The sequence below is a fragment of the Fusarium sambucinum genome, chromosome III (genome assembly GCF_050947815.1).
Source record: "Fusarium sambucinum isolate potato_lamoka chromosome III, whole genome shotgun sequence".
In the NCBI taxonomy this organism is placed as follows: Eukaryota; Fungi; Ascomycota; class Sordariomycetes; order Hypocreales; family Nectriaceae; genus Fusarium; species Fusarium sambucinum.
Genome location: NC_139292.1, coordinates 1,190,919 through 1,204,710, shown reverse-complemented (window position 1 = coordinate 1,204,710; position 13,792 = coordinate 1,190,919). Strand labels below are relative to the sequence as shown.

The window sequence follows — 13,792 nt, the reverse complement described above, 5'->3', positions numbered from 1 at the left end:
GTTGATCGAGCCGGCCACAATTGGGAACAGTTCCTACAAAAACTCTAGTTCAGAATATTATTCCTTTCCTAATACAGATAGCTCGAGTGGAATATATGCATGATACTAGGCTACCGTCCTGAGCCTCTCGATGGTATCATTCCACTGGCTGAATAAAATCAGCAGCCATCCGTGTATCGACTGATATCGTCTATACAGACACAAATCCTTGAACGCCAAACCAACAGGCTAGCAATACCCCAAACACCTATAGCAAAGTAACAATCTCAACATACATACAGACAGACCCTTCCATTATCATGATCCCTTTCAATCGAATAACATCAAAGCAAATACAATAGTACACACACCATCATTTAATCCTTGCGCGCCATCTTGATAGAATCGGCACCTGTCTCGACAACGCGGAAGGCATCGGCATCGCCTTCTCCGCTAGCAGCCTTTTCGTAGGCCGAGTCACTTCTGTCGCAAAGAACATCAAGGTCCGAGTCACTGAGCACCTCTTCACCACCAGACACTTTGTACACTTGTCCATCCTTCAAGAGGAGGGCACGGAGAGATTCGGGATCGAGATCTTCACGAAGGTCCATCTTTTGACCCATAGTCGTGAAATTCCCCTTCTTGATAACGAGCTTCTCGAGACGGCGTTTCGCGTCTGCGGAGTTTAGCAGTGACTCTTCGACTGTATCTTTTGTCGCAAGACGGAAGACGACCACGGGGCGGGTCTGGCCGATTCGATGGCAACGATCTTGCGCTTGGAGATCTTGTTGGGGGTTGAAGTCGGAGTCAAATAAGATGACAGTGTCCGCAGAAGCAAGGTTGATTCCTTGGCCGCCCGCACGGGTTGAAAGGAGAAAGATCTTGTAGTCTGGATCATTGTTGAAATCGGCAATTTGCTCTTGTCGACTGGTTTGCGAGACGGAGCCGTCGATGCGGCAGACCTTCCAACCTCGAAGCTCCGCGCAGTAATCTTCTAGGATATCGAGCTGAGTCACGAACTGAGAGAAGATGAGAACTTTGTGGCCGCCTTCAAACAGGCGGGGAAGTAAACGATCCAAAAGAAGCATCTTGCCGGAAACGGTGACGATGGAGTCATCGACGGGGAGTTCGGTGGAAGCTTTCCAGGGGTTGTAGAAATTGTGTGGCGAGTTACAGACCAGTCTCAGCTGGGCCATTGGGTTACCGAGCTTCTTGTGAGAAATCTGCTTTTCTGCTTTTTGTTAGTAATTTGAAGTGAAATAGTAGAGGGTCAACATACTCGCAAGCTCAAAAGCCTTTGCCCGCTCACGCTCCTCGGGAGTCATCGAAGCCTTATCGTCCTTGCCTTCATCATCGGATTCTATCTCATTCGCGAGTTTGGCCTCGAATTCATCGTCCGACATCTTCTCCTCATCGGAACCAGCATCCTTGTATGTTCGAGTCTTTCTGGTTCTTTTGCGCAGACCTACCGGCGTTGCTTGGCGACTCGACTTTGTGCTCTTCGGCTCTGGTTCCAATGCAACCGGGTGGTTCTTGCGTTTGGTTCCAGGCTTCTCCGGAGTTTGGGTTGACGTATCAGGCTTTGGATTCTTGGGAGGTCTTCCGCGACCACGCTTCTTATTCATCATCACGGAGAAAGCATTGGGGGCTGGCTCCTCAGGCTTCTCGGACTCCTCTGGCTCGACCTCTTTCTTACGTGTGGACTCGCGAATTGGGAGTATGGTCTTTGGCGGGGCACGGCTGCTCGATCGAGACGACTTTTCGCTGGGTGTCGCTGATACACCAGCATTAAGCTTTTCGAGTACCTTGTTCTCGAGATACTGTCGAGTATCGACCTTTTTGTCAGTAAGAACATTGTACAGGTCTGTTTGCTCCTTTGTCATGGGAGCAAATAGCACATACTCCCGCTTCTTGGGAAGATATGCTGCGACATCTGCCTTGACACGTCGTAGCAACATGGGCTGCAGAATCAGGTGAATCTTCTTGACCAACTCTTGCTTCTTTTGATCGGCGATGAACTCTTCGGTTCCCTCCTCGTTTTGAAGATCTGAAAAGTCGAACCAGGACTCGAATGCCTCCCAGTCGGTGAAAATGTTGGGTAGGAGGAAGTGAAGAAGCGACCACAACTCTCTCAAGTTGTTCTGCAGAGGAGTTCCGGTAATGAGGAGACGGGTAGCCGAGTGAAACTGGCGAAGCTGTTGGAATAGTTTGGCTTCTGCATTTTTCAGGCGATGACCTTCATCCTAAGAAAAAGTCAGTAGTGTAAAGTGAAGCTGAGGAATGACTCACGATGATGATGAACTCCCAGTTGATCCTTGACAAGTTGTGCTGGTCTCTGAGAACCATTTCGTACGATGTGCAAACCACTGGGAACTTGGCAGTAGGGCGACCACTCTTGAGATGCTTCGTCATTTTTGTTTTAAAGATCTGTTCGCGAGCCTTTTTGTCGCCGTGGTACATTTCCACAGGGATCGAAGGTGTCCATTTTTCAAACTCGGCAATCCAGTTACTGAGCGTACTGAGAGGCGCAACGATCAAATGAGGGCCGAGATAATTCTCCTTCTCTCGAAGCAACGCAATCAAGGCGATGGTTTGGACAGTTTTGCCTGTAATGAGTCAGATTTAATGAGACGCTCAAGACTACATCAAACTTACCGAGACCCATCTCGTCAGCCAAAATACCAGACATGCCTTGAGAGCAAATCTCATACATCCAAGTCAAACCCTCAAGCTGGTAGTCGCGCATGGTACCGTTGATCATACACTTGGGCTGCTCGGCCATTTTCAAGTTATGTTCACCAAGAGTCGATCCATCGAGACTGCTTCCCACACGGCCGAGGACCTGTGTTTTTTTAGTGAGAATGTCCGAGAAAGCAGCCGACTTTGCGAGCAAGTCATCAAGTTCTCTAGCCTTGGCTTCACGCTCAGTTCTAGTCTCGGCCTTTTTCTTCTTCTTTCCCTTAGAAAGAGTCTGAAGACGCTTCTCTTCATTTTTGTCATTTTCAGCACGAGCCTCCCGTTCCTCTCTCACCAGCGCATCATCTGCGCCTTCGAGGTCATCATTTGACTCTGGCGGCGAGCTTGGTGTGCTCGTTGGCAACCGGGAGTCTGAACGTGGTGAGCTGGCGGTACTCGGCGACGCCATGTTGAAAGTTGGTATCAAAAGATAAATATGTATAATAAAATAAAAGACTCGAGTGAAAGACAGAGAGAGAATGAACGTAAGGGGCTGAACTCGGCTCCAAGGTTGGTTGGTGGTTCAGCGACCCGCTAGTGGGAAGAATGATGTAGTCGACTCGCCTGAAAACAAGGGGGGAAAAAGAAAAGTGCAGAAATGTGTAACCAAGTTACCTATGCAAAGTGGGTGATATTACCAAGATATGAAACAAGAAATAGGCAGCAAGGGATTGAGAGGAGTGAATGCAGTCCCAATTCACTTTTCTGGTTTGTACAACAAATAATGTCAAGGACTCGAAAAGGGCGTACCGCGTAAAGCTGCCAGGCAACCGACGCGAGAAAGGGGCGATGTCACGGGTTAGCGTCGACGCCACATCAAAAAATTTCAGTGCCGCGGATAGCACAGCCACATCCCCCGCCAATTGACAGCTCCATGCCCAATTACCCCTCCACCCCACCAAGAGAAAAAGAGTCCAGTCAATCGAGTCATCCAAATAAAACATCTCGACCATCATCAGACTCCGAGTGAAGCTACATACAAGCTTCATCTCTTACTCCAAAAGCCACCACGTTACCCCTTCGCCTTTTCCGCCAGGCCTCTAGAAGCCTTCCCGCATTCCGTCCTTTGACAATCTTCAGAATGGCTTCCTTTGCTTCTCAAACCTACACTCCCACCGAGGAGACCGAGATCCAGCAGTGGCTCACCACCTCTGAGCGTCTCAAGTCCCCCGAGGACAAGTCCACCATCCTCGAGACCCTCAACAACCACCTCTCCAGCCGCTCCACTCTCCTCGGCAGCAAGCCCTCCAAGGCTGACGTCGCCATCTACGAGACCCTCGCTCCCATTGTTGCCCAGTGGTCCCCCGAGGAACGCACCGGCGAGAAGGGCCACCCTCACATTGTCCGCCATGTCGACTTTGTCCAGAACTCTCCTCTCTTCGGACTCGACGTCAAGGACGAGAACAAGGTCAAGGTTAACCAGGATGAGGTCCTCTACGTGAAGCCTCCCGTCGACGCCAAGGCCGAGAAGGAAAAGAAGAAGAAGGCTGCTGCCGCCGCCGGTGGTGAGGCCTCTCTCGTTGACCGTACCAAGGAAAAGGTCAAGAAGGTTGTCGAGAACGCCAAGGAGAAGATTGCTACTGATAAGCCCAAGAAGGAGAAGAAGGAGAAGGCTCCCAAGCAAAAGGCTGCCCCCGCCGCTGCTGCTCCTCTGTCACCTGCCCTGATTGACCTTCGTGTCGGCCACATCCTTAAGGCCATAAACCACCCCGACGCCGATTCCCTTTATGTTTCCACCATTGCTGTTGGTGACAAGCCCGGTAACGAGGACTACGTCGAGTACGAGGGCCAGATCTGCCGAACCGTCTGCTCTGGCCTCAACGGTCTCGTCCCTCTTGAGTCCATGCAAGGCCGCAAGGTTGTTGTCGTCTGCAACCTGAAGCCCGTCAAGATGCGAGGTATCAAGTCTTGCGCCATGGTTCTCGCCGCTTCTCCCAAGATCAAGGAGGGTGAGGTTGATGACCACAAGGGACCCGTCGAGCTTGTTACTCCTCCTGAGGGATCCAAGGCTGGTGACCGTGTTTGGTTCGAGGGTTGGGAGGGTCAGCCCGAGGGTGTCCTCAACCCCAAGAAGAAGGTCTGGGAGACATTCCAGCCTGGTTTCACCACCACTGCTGGTCTTGAGGTTGCTTTCGATGCTACTGCTGTTGAGCAGTTGGGTAAGACTGGAACTGGTCGTCTTGTTACCGAGAGCGGCGGTGTCTGCACTGTTCCCAGCCTCAAGGACGCCGTTGTGCGATAAGTTACTAGACTGTACCTTATAAGTTAGATGGACAAAATGTGAAAGAATGTAAATTATTCATATACACTGCCTCGTGACATATATGCAGGGTGTGAGCTTTTATTCAGACAACCCCCTTTAGTTTCCTCAAAGATGCGCATACAAGCATAAGAGACTTGGCTGATGTATGTGTGCCTCAAAGTCTACAAGCATAAGAGACGAAATTGGTAGTTTAGCTTATGCTCCTTAGACTATAGTTCTTAGATTACTTATTTTTATTCCCTAGGGATTACGAGGCCAATTTTTCTGCTAATCACTAGATAGGTGGGACAAGATTTTACTGTTACATTATTGGAATATCTGCTTTTGAACTTGGTTTATGTTATTTGTTATTTATTTGCCTACCTTGGGCAGGATATATAGCTATTATAATACAGAAAACAGAAATGCCACCCGCTCTTCTATGCTTTTGCCCCCTCTTAACGCCAAACGTACAACGACACAATATGCCTCCTCGTTGTCTTCATCAATATAATACATCATTCGACCTGCTAGTGCGTAGCAGAGGCCATAAGCCTTAGGGAACAAAAATAAACACCCTAAGAAGCCTAGCCTAAGGATCATAAGCCGTATCATGTCAGGAAAAGAAGTACTGACTATCCCTTAGTTCCTTCACATCAAAGTCGCCCTTCTGAGGGATCTTGGGGAAGGTCATTGGGCGCCAGATGGTGATGTACTGCTTCTTATTCCTGCTGATCTCCTTCTTGGGGTTGATAACGTTCATCTCAAAATTGGTGTGTTTGAGACGATTGAGAAGGACAACACTCAACTCGTCTATTGCCGTGCCGTCGGGATCCATTTCTTGTACAGCTTCTTTGACGGCCGAAGTGAGACTGGATTCCGATTTGGGGATTTCTCCGAGACCGCCCACATTCTCAGGGTCATGTTCAATCTCCTCTTCGGACATTTCCATAGCTTCAAAGACCGCGGCAGGTGTCTGGATCTTTTCTGCGGCCTCCAAGTCCCATGGGTTTCCGGATTTGATAAGGCACATGCGCTTATACTCCAATAAGAGTTCCTCCTTTAGAGTCAGCTTGCTCTTTTTGCGAAAAGCCTTGATAGCATGTCCAGCAGGGCTGTCCGCAGGGATATTTGCCAAGTAAAGTGAGTTCTTGTATCGTGCCTCAAACTCTACTGCCAATCGGCCAACGACGTCTTCCTCGTGAATTCGGATGAAAGCGTCTCGGAGAACTCCATTCAAAATATCGACGTCGGCGGCATGGGTCCAGAAAGAATCGTGGACAGCAGCAAAATGTAACCCTAGCTCATCACACTTGAGAGCTGACAGAAGCATGTGACTCGCGTCGAGGGAGTGGATAAAGTTGGGGGGGAATCCTTGAAGTTGCTTCCTACGATCGACGGGCTCAGTTCTACCCTGAGTGGGATAAGTGATGGCCTGCAAACAAGTACGAATTTCTCGGCTGGTAGCTTTGCGGTAAGGTTGAACGACGGGCATTCGGAGGGGAGTAGTCCACACAATTGTTGATCGGAATTGCGAGGTTAATTCGTCTAGTTCCTTTTTCTTGTTGGCGGGATCTGGCGATTCTTCTGCGAGCTGCTGGATCTGCGCCTCGGTCAAGGCCTTGCATGCTCGTGCACCAATCTCACCCAACCAATACTGGATATCGTGGGCACCACGGAACATGGATCCGAGAGCTGAGAAAATGTGCTTTGCAATGTATGTGGCAGTGACAAGATTGGGGATGCCAGTCTCCTTAAACATATTGGGGTATAGGGCGTCCAGCTGTTTGCAAACTTGTTGTTTGGCACCTGAAAAGGTAACGCCATAGACGTTGGTCATGACTGTTTGCTTCACAACCTTTCTAGTGATCTTGCCCATGCAGTTCTGACCAAGCTGGTTGCCCTTCTCGGCTTCTTTGGCAATCGACTCCTTGACAAGGTTGGCAACAGCCATGTAAACATCAGCTGGTCTATCTCCAGGCATGAGGTTGACTTGCTGAGCACCCCAAGTATCTCCACCAAGGGCTGCATAATGTTGCAGACCGTTACAGGTACCATCCTGGTGGACTGGCAGACTCGAGACATATTTGGTAGGATCCTCAAGATCGTGAGCAGCCTTGAGCTCGAAACAAGCAGCTAAGCATTGCCAGGGGTCTTCCGCCTTTAACCACCAACGGCTGCCATTAAGAGGGTTCTCGACGCTCTCGATAATGTTGGGCAAGTTTTCTGTGGCAAATGCCTCTCTCTCGCTGAAGGAGGCCTTGTCAAAGCCATACAAATTGGCCAAGTGAATCTTGAGCCACCTTAGACCGTGCACACCGAGTTCTTTACCATCGGCAAACTTGAGCAGAGCACGAGTATGATCAGCTCCCATGTGGTTCAGGTATGTCGGGAGAGGATAAGCGCGGCCTCGATAATCCATGTTGTGGGGGAAGTAAATGACCTGCTTGCGGAATGCTCGAGCAATCTCGAGTTGCAGGTTCATATAACATCTCTGAGAGTGAAGGGCCGAACGCTCGTTCTCGACCATCTTGACATTTCGAATCCAGGCTCGGCGAAGAAGGGGGTCAGAAGTCGTAGGCTCGGCTGGCATGATTAGGTTTGGGGTCAGGGTGGGCATATTGGCAATTGCATCACCACTATTCCAGGCTTCTACCATGACATCAAGAACGCTGTTGTTGATTCTCCAAGGTGTCTTTCCTAGCACGTCGAGTCCCTTGAAAACTTGATCCATATCGCCACGCTTGATAGCTGCTTTGGTATAAAGCCTCTGCTCAACATCTCCCGTCTTAAGGCGAACCAGAGTGGCTTTGCTGGAGAGGAAGCCTCCCTCGTTGATACGCTTCCAAGGCTGAGGCTTTGCAACCATGGGGAGGTGCTTAGCGAGAAAGTCACCCATGGGTTCTCGCTTCAGGCGCTCGACAAGGTCTGAATTGATAAACAGCATTCCAACCTTTTTGCCTTTTCGGGGGGCATGCATATGTGAAAACGCAGGCTGGAATTGGCTGATTCGCTCCTTGGAAATGGGATGTTCCTTGACGACTTTGACCTTTGCAGTCTCGATGAGAGCCTTGACAAGGATTGACCCAACTCGAGCCCTGACTTGGATGGACCATGCAGTCAAGGCAGGGTTTTTCGTATCGACCGGTTCTTTTGCATCTGCGATAATGTTTCCTTCGGGGGGCGGAGCATCTGCTTCATTTCCAGTAAACTTGACCTTGCGACTTCGGCGGCGTTCTCGGTCGGCCTTTTCTTGAAGTTGGGTGCGCATATCGTCCTGAGCCACACGGGAAACGTCGTTCAATAGTCGTTGAATGACTACGCCCTTGTCCACACCCTGAATCGCACTGGTATTGAGGAGAGTGAGGATTGTAACCGCAGCCAGTCTAGTAGGGTCTCCAAGTCTCAGAATTGGGCCGTAGACACATCGCTCCAAATCCTCTTCGGTCTTGGTTTGACTCGCCTCGGATTCCTCGACCTTGATGATCTCCTCTTTCAAGCGTTCCTCCATGGCTGTAAGCCATCGGTGCATACTCGCGGCAAGACTAGTATCCTCGTGCTTATCGTTCAAAGCCGTTGTGATGCGCATCTTGTCGAGGTTTTTCTTGACATTCCGCCATTTCTCAATAGCAATATCGATAGAATCCTTTTCTAGACGGGCCTGAAATTCGCGTTGCTCTTCGGCGGGCAATTTGGAAATGTCCACGTCTTGCAACTCGTTGATGAGGTTCAGGTTCTTCTTCAGAGCGCTGAGGCCCTCTCCTCGTTGTGGTGTTGGTCGGATGTCAGGATACGCTGCTGTGGTTGCTGTAGTCTCGGCATGCCCTTCCTCTGTGTCTAGATACTCGTCTTCTGCCATGGACACGTATTGGGCGTCGGATTCTGATTCGGGTGCGAAACTATAAGTTGGGCAAATCTCTGTAATGACGCCAAGATCTTGATCGCTAAGAATATCGGCCATGCTCAACACTCTCAAGCCAGCTTCACCGGGGGCCATGCTCATGTAGCGAGTGACAAGACGCTCCAGGCGGGCACCACGTTCAGACAGAAGCGAGGCCTTGAGCATGCATGCAATTGTTTCTGCAGTTTGTGGCACATCTGTTGTTCGTATTTGTAGCTCGTACCATTTATGTAGCATCTCGGCTTGCTTTCGGTCGGGGGACATTCGTAATTGTTCGAGAGATGCACGGAGGTATTGGTTGTGCAGCATGATCATTTCCTCGCCAGGAATCAAGCCAGTTCCAATGAGTCGCTTCAAGACGAGAGAAGCTCTCTCAAGCTTGCCTACACGCACACAAGCATCGAAAACTGGGATCATCTCTTCAACTTCGCCGGGGACGCCCTTGTTATTGATCTTGCCGAAAGGTCGAGCTTCTGGTGGCTCGGGGATAGTTAACAGGTTTATTTTCGGGTCGAATGCTTGAAGGTCGGCATTAGAAGGGGCCTGAAAGGGTTGTAGGCCTGACCGAGCAAGCTGCTCATGAAGGCCGCCATAGCTGTTAAGTGGGAAGTCGTCAACAGCTGTGGCGAGTTGTCTGCCGTGACGTCGGCCGAGGGTTGTCGCGATATGAGGCCTCGAGAGAAGCCTCGATTGTAAGGCAAAAATGCCCTTTCTCGTCTGCCGGACCAGCATTGTGATGTTGTTGTGAAGGGTCGAGGACGGGCAGTTGCCCAGTCGCTGCTGCAATCAGCAGAGCTCAAATTCGAAGTATAAGGTTTAAAGAATACCTAAAGAACGTGAAAATTTCCTCAACCTCGCCTAAAATTAACCAGTTTTCAGGATTGTTATGCAAGGCCCATGAGGTAGAGCACGTCAGATCTCTAGAACTAATTTTTTCTGTAAATGGCGAAGAAGTTTAGAAGCATCCACTAGCGGCAAGGGTCACGTGCAGGAATTGAAGTTGTGGCAAGGGTACTGGCCGCCAAAGCACAAGAGACGAAATTGATAGGTCAGCTTATGCTACTTAGACCACACGTCTTAGGCCATTTATTTTTGTAGTCTAAAATTTAGAAGGCCTAACTTTTCTGCCCCTAGAAGGGACTTTCCGTCTCCACTTTACTTTATCATCTTGTAATTGAAGTGCTTCTGAGTACTAAGAACCTTTGACACGTTTTCTCTAGAGCATTACGAGTTATTGGTTGCTTGCTCTTTATTTACTATCAATTTACTTGTCTGTCTACGTCTTATTGTCACTCCATACAATAATACATTGGAAATAAACTAGAGGTACCTATCCAGGGTTACCCACTGTATCTGTGACAGTTCGGTACCGAGCTGAGTTCCCCACTTCACGACTGGGTTCTGTCATGACGCTCAACGCCTCTTTAGCTCTTTAGCATCTGAATTTTTGTCTTGAATAATTCACGAGGCTCAAAATGTTGACTCGTCCTGTGGCCGCAGCATTGAGTTGCCGACAGTGTCAATCTGCTATTATACGCGCTGTTGTGTCGCGTCCAGCTACAAGTCCTTTTCGCAGTTTTCCCCAAACATCACGAATATTTCCTAGAGCGACAAGGTTTTATTCAGATGTCAAGACTACCGACCCGATAGGCGAGAAGAGCGCTTCAATTTCCCCCGCGACCGACATTTCAAATGATTCCATCGATATTTCTGCCGAGGCCGATCAATCTGGCGACGTTCCCTGGTTCCTCGAAGTTGAACCCCCGCGACATCCCCAAAATCAACATGCCGTCGAGCTACCAAAGGTTCCGGAAGACGCCCCGGAGGTCATTGAGCCAATGATCAAATACATATTCGAGGACATGGGCCTGGACGATATTTCTCTTCTCGACTTGCGCGAAATTGATCCTCCGGCTGCTCTTGGCCCGAACCTGATTATGCTATTTGCGACAACTCGAAGTGAACGACATCTCCACATTTCCTCTGGTCGTTTCGTGCGATGGCTTCGAAAGAATCACAACATTTCCGCGCGAGCTGATGGACTGATTGGGCCCGGTGAACTCCGGACAAAACTACGAAGACTTCGAAAGAAGGCGAAACTTATGGGAACCAATACGGCCATTATTCCCGGTGGCGACAACGGCATCTCCACTGGATGGGTCTGCGTCAACTTTTCTTTCAATGGTGGCCAGATTGATGAAGCGGCCAAGGTCGATGATAGCGGTCGCTTCTCTGGTTTCGGTGCGCCCCAGACTGGTACCACAGTGGTGGTTCAGTGTATGACAGAATCTCGAAGAGCAGAGCTTGATTTGGAAACTCTTTGGAAGGGTATCTTGAAAAAGAATTTAAAACAAAACAAGCAAGCTCGTGGGGAAAGGGTAGACAACCCAGAAGAGATCGAGCGACTTCTTGCCTCCAAGATTCAACTGCCCAAATCAGGATCTGCTTTACAATGGCAGGCTATGCAGAACGCCTCTCAACGGCGTGCTTATACCACCAGCGCGCGACGACTATCGCCAGATCTTGTGTCAAAAGAACATTCACAAGCACCACCTGGTTCAGACGGCGATCTTGTTGGTTCTCAAAGTAACAGTTCCCTACAAACGGATGATACGCAGACCCTCATTCAAGTCCAAAAGTGGTTCCAGGATATACAACTTGCCGGTTTACCCCTCACACAAGAAATGCTACGCCAGTTTGTTATGGGAGCACTGACAGCGCCCGCATCTGAACCTGCTGCGAAAAGTCGACTCTTCTTGGTCGACCAGATGCTATGGACAGCTGAGGAGAGGGGAATGACGATCTGGGACTCTTCAATGTTTGCGTCACTTATCCAAGGGTTCTTAGTATCACCATCTTACGGGCAGCGGGAGCTCGAGAAAGCAAAAGAGAACATTGAAGGCATGATGGACCGATCGGATTGTTTATTCACCGCAGCCGAAACTCGCCGTTTGATGGCACATTATGCAGAACGAGAAGAATGGCCCCGTTTCTGGGACATCTTTCGCAAACCACACTTACACAAACAACCTAGGGCACCAGAAGTCTATGCATGTGTCTTTCAAGTTCTGGCAGATACCAAGAGCCAAATCATGTGTATCGAGAATCTGCGCTGGATCTATCCCGAGATGCTCAACGAAACCGAACCCATCCTCATGTTGGGCACGCTCTATGCTACACTCAAAAACTGCCTCAAAATCTGCGACCCGGCGGCTGCATATCTTTTAAAGCACGGTATCGAACACTTTCAAGCAACCGACTATCTTGGGGAGGATATAAGGGTCAACAGGTTCGAAGAGGTAAGATTGAAGAACAGAGAATACCTCAACATACTGAGAGAGGTGGAACAACTTCATGCCGCACATAGCGGACGATAGAGCAATCTGGGCACACCATTGCAGCAACGGCAATGGCAAGATTTAAAAATATTCAATGTACAAAAGGTTTTGTCGCCTTAACAACCACTTATCGCATCCCAATCTGAACAATATTTATATCTTGGACGTCGAGTCTCGTAGTCAACTCTTCTTAAGAGCCTCCCTCAACAACGGCGCAACCTGTTTCCTGCTCGACGCGAGGTCATGCTGTCTCCATGCAAATCTACTATGACCATGCTTATCCAACTCTCCATCCTTCCACGTCTCAAGCTTCAGCTTCTCGCCCGAGTCAGCCACGAATCTATCCACCGCCTCGCGACCTTGATCACTAATACCCCACACAAGTAGATGTCGCTGGAACTCGCCATCGGGATGCGACGTTGTCATTATACTCGCCACATCGAGGTTGCGCTCTTTGACCCACTCCTCAAAGGCATCGAGCAAAGGCTCAGAGTTACCGGCCTTTTTGACAAGATAGTCAAAGTTTTGCACGACGCAGCTAATTCCAAGCTTCAGCCCTGAGCCATTCCACTCTTTGTAGTCCTTTCGAAAGACATCGCGTAAGCTCAACTCGGAAATGTCCTCTTTCACAGCGGAGATTTCGTCAAAGTAGGCTGTACGGTCAAAGGTCATACGTTCCTCCAGGAATGCTACAGCTTTGGTATCCTGCTCGCGAACCTTGGCTTCGGCCGTCATGTTGATAGTATCAGACATGATAGGTCCTATAGCCAGTCTAACGAGTTTCTCGTTCTCGGTAGCTGCGTCGCTGTCCTCAGCATCCTTGGTCGAGAGTTCTTGCCAGATTTGGCTCGTCTCATCCACAACCAGACTCATGCAGCTTCCACATGTCTCGATGACTCTCGGATTGGCATCCTTTTTCACGACATCCTCATCGGCGTGGTGATCCACACATCCAGTAACTTGTTCGGAGTATTTGGTGAGCGGACCCGTGAGTGAATTATGATCAACCAGCAACCAGCGCGTCTCTTCAGGTTTCAAGTCTGGCAGCTCAGATAAAGTCAAGAGATCTTTCAGAGTCAGTCCAGCATGCTTGAGAACAGCTGACATTTCAGTGCGAAGAGCCAGATCCTCGCGAGGCAGGTTTGAGAGGGGGATGTGTAGGGTATGCGGAGGAGCATGGCTGCGAAGATAGGCATAAACCACAGCTGAGCAAAGAGAATCAAGATCTATTATGTTAGTAAAATTCATAAAGATATTCGGTCAACTTACCTGCAGATTCGTTTCCCACGACAAAAGTAAGAGGTCCTTTTCGTTGCGCAGCGGGAGCTGTCAAAGCAGCCTTTGCCTTGACCAAAAAGCCACCCAAAGACAATCTGGTAGACATGTTGAACAGTTCTGTATATACCAGCAAACAAAAATGAAGCAAAAAACCGACCAGAAGAAAACAAACTCACAACGAGAGGCCTTGCATGTATTTATGTAGATAGAATGTTAAAGTTTGTTGCTCTAACTCTACCGATTTTTAGACGTCACTTTTTTGCAGGGGGGAAATGCATGTCAGCCACAAAAAACTGTCACTTGATTGCTAAAGAAGTG

At 49.3% G+C, this 13,792-nt stretch overlaps 5 protein-coding genes across 5 annotated transcripts; 2 read left to right on the top strand and 3 right to left on the bottom strand.

The window, feature by feature from the left end:
• Nucleotides 1-356: 356 nt before the first annotated feature.
• On the bottom strand, nucleotides 357-3,124 carry FSST1_010598 (SNF2 family N-terminal domain-containing protein; the record flags this gene model as incomplete). Its single annotated transcript, XM_083233646.1, has 4 exons — nucleotides 357-1,210; nucleotides 1,259-2,222; nucleotides 2,269-2,585; nucleotides 2,635-3,124. The coding sequence occupies 4 exons, from the start codon at nucleotides 3,122-3,124 to the stop codon at nucleotides 357-359; spliced, it is 2,625 nt and encodes an 874-aa protein (XP_083080294.1).
• A 672-nt stretch (nucleotides 3,125-3,796) lies between these two features.
• On the top strand, nucleotides 3,797-4,957 carry FSST1_010597 (glutathione S-transferase C-terminal domain-containing protein; the record flags this gene model as incomplete). The annotated part of the gene is made up of 1 exon (XM_083233645.1): nucleotides 3,797-4,957. One exon carries the CDS (start codon nucleotides 3,797-3,799, stop codon nucleotides 4,955-4,957), a length of 1,161 nt encoding a protein of 386 aa, XP_083080293.1.
• Nucleotides 4,958-5,573: 616 nt separating this feature from the next.
• Nucleotides 5,574-9,590, bottom strand: FSST1_010596 (DNA-directed RNA polymerase; the record flags this gene model as incomplete). Its single annotated transcript, XM_083233644.1, has 1 exon — nucleotides 5,574-9,590. The coding sequence occupies one exon, from the start codon at nucleotides 9,588-9,590 to the stop codon at nucleotides 5,574-5,576; it is 4,017 nt and encodes a 1,338-aa protein (XP_083080292.1).
• A 743-nt stretch (nucleotides 9,591-10,333) lies between these two features.
• Nucleotides 10,334-12,235, top strand: FSST1_010595 (uncharacterized protein; the record flags this gene model as incomplete). The annotated part of the gene is made up of 1 exon (XM_083233643.1): nucleotides 10,334-12,235. The coding sequence occupies one exon, from the start codon at nucleotides 10,334-10,336 to the stop codon at nucleotides 12,233-12,235; it is 1,902 nt and encodes a 633-aa protein (XP_083080291.1).
• Nucleotides 12,236-12,376: 141 nt separating this feature from the next.
• Nucleotides 12,377-13,580, bottom strand: FSST1_010594 (exopolyphosphatase; the record flags this gene model as incomplete). Its single annotated transcript, XM_083233642.1, has 2 exons — nucleotides 12,377-13,422; nucleotides 13,466-13,580. The coding sequence occupies 2 exons, from the start codon at nucleotides 13,578-13,580 to the stop codon at nucleotides 12,377-12,379; spliced, it is 1,161 nt and encodes a 386-aa protein (XP_083080290.1).
• Nucleotides 13,581-13,792: the final 212 nt, after the last annotated feature.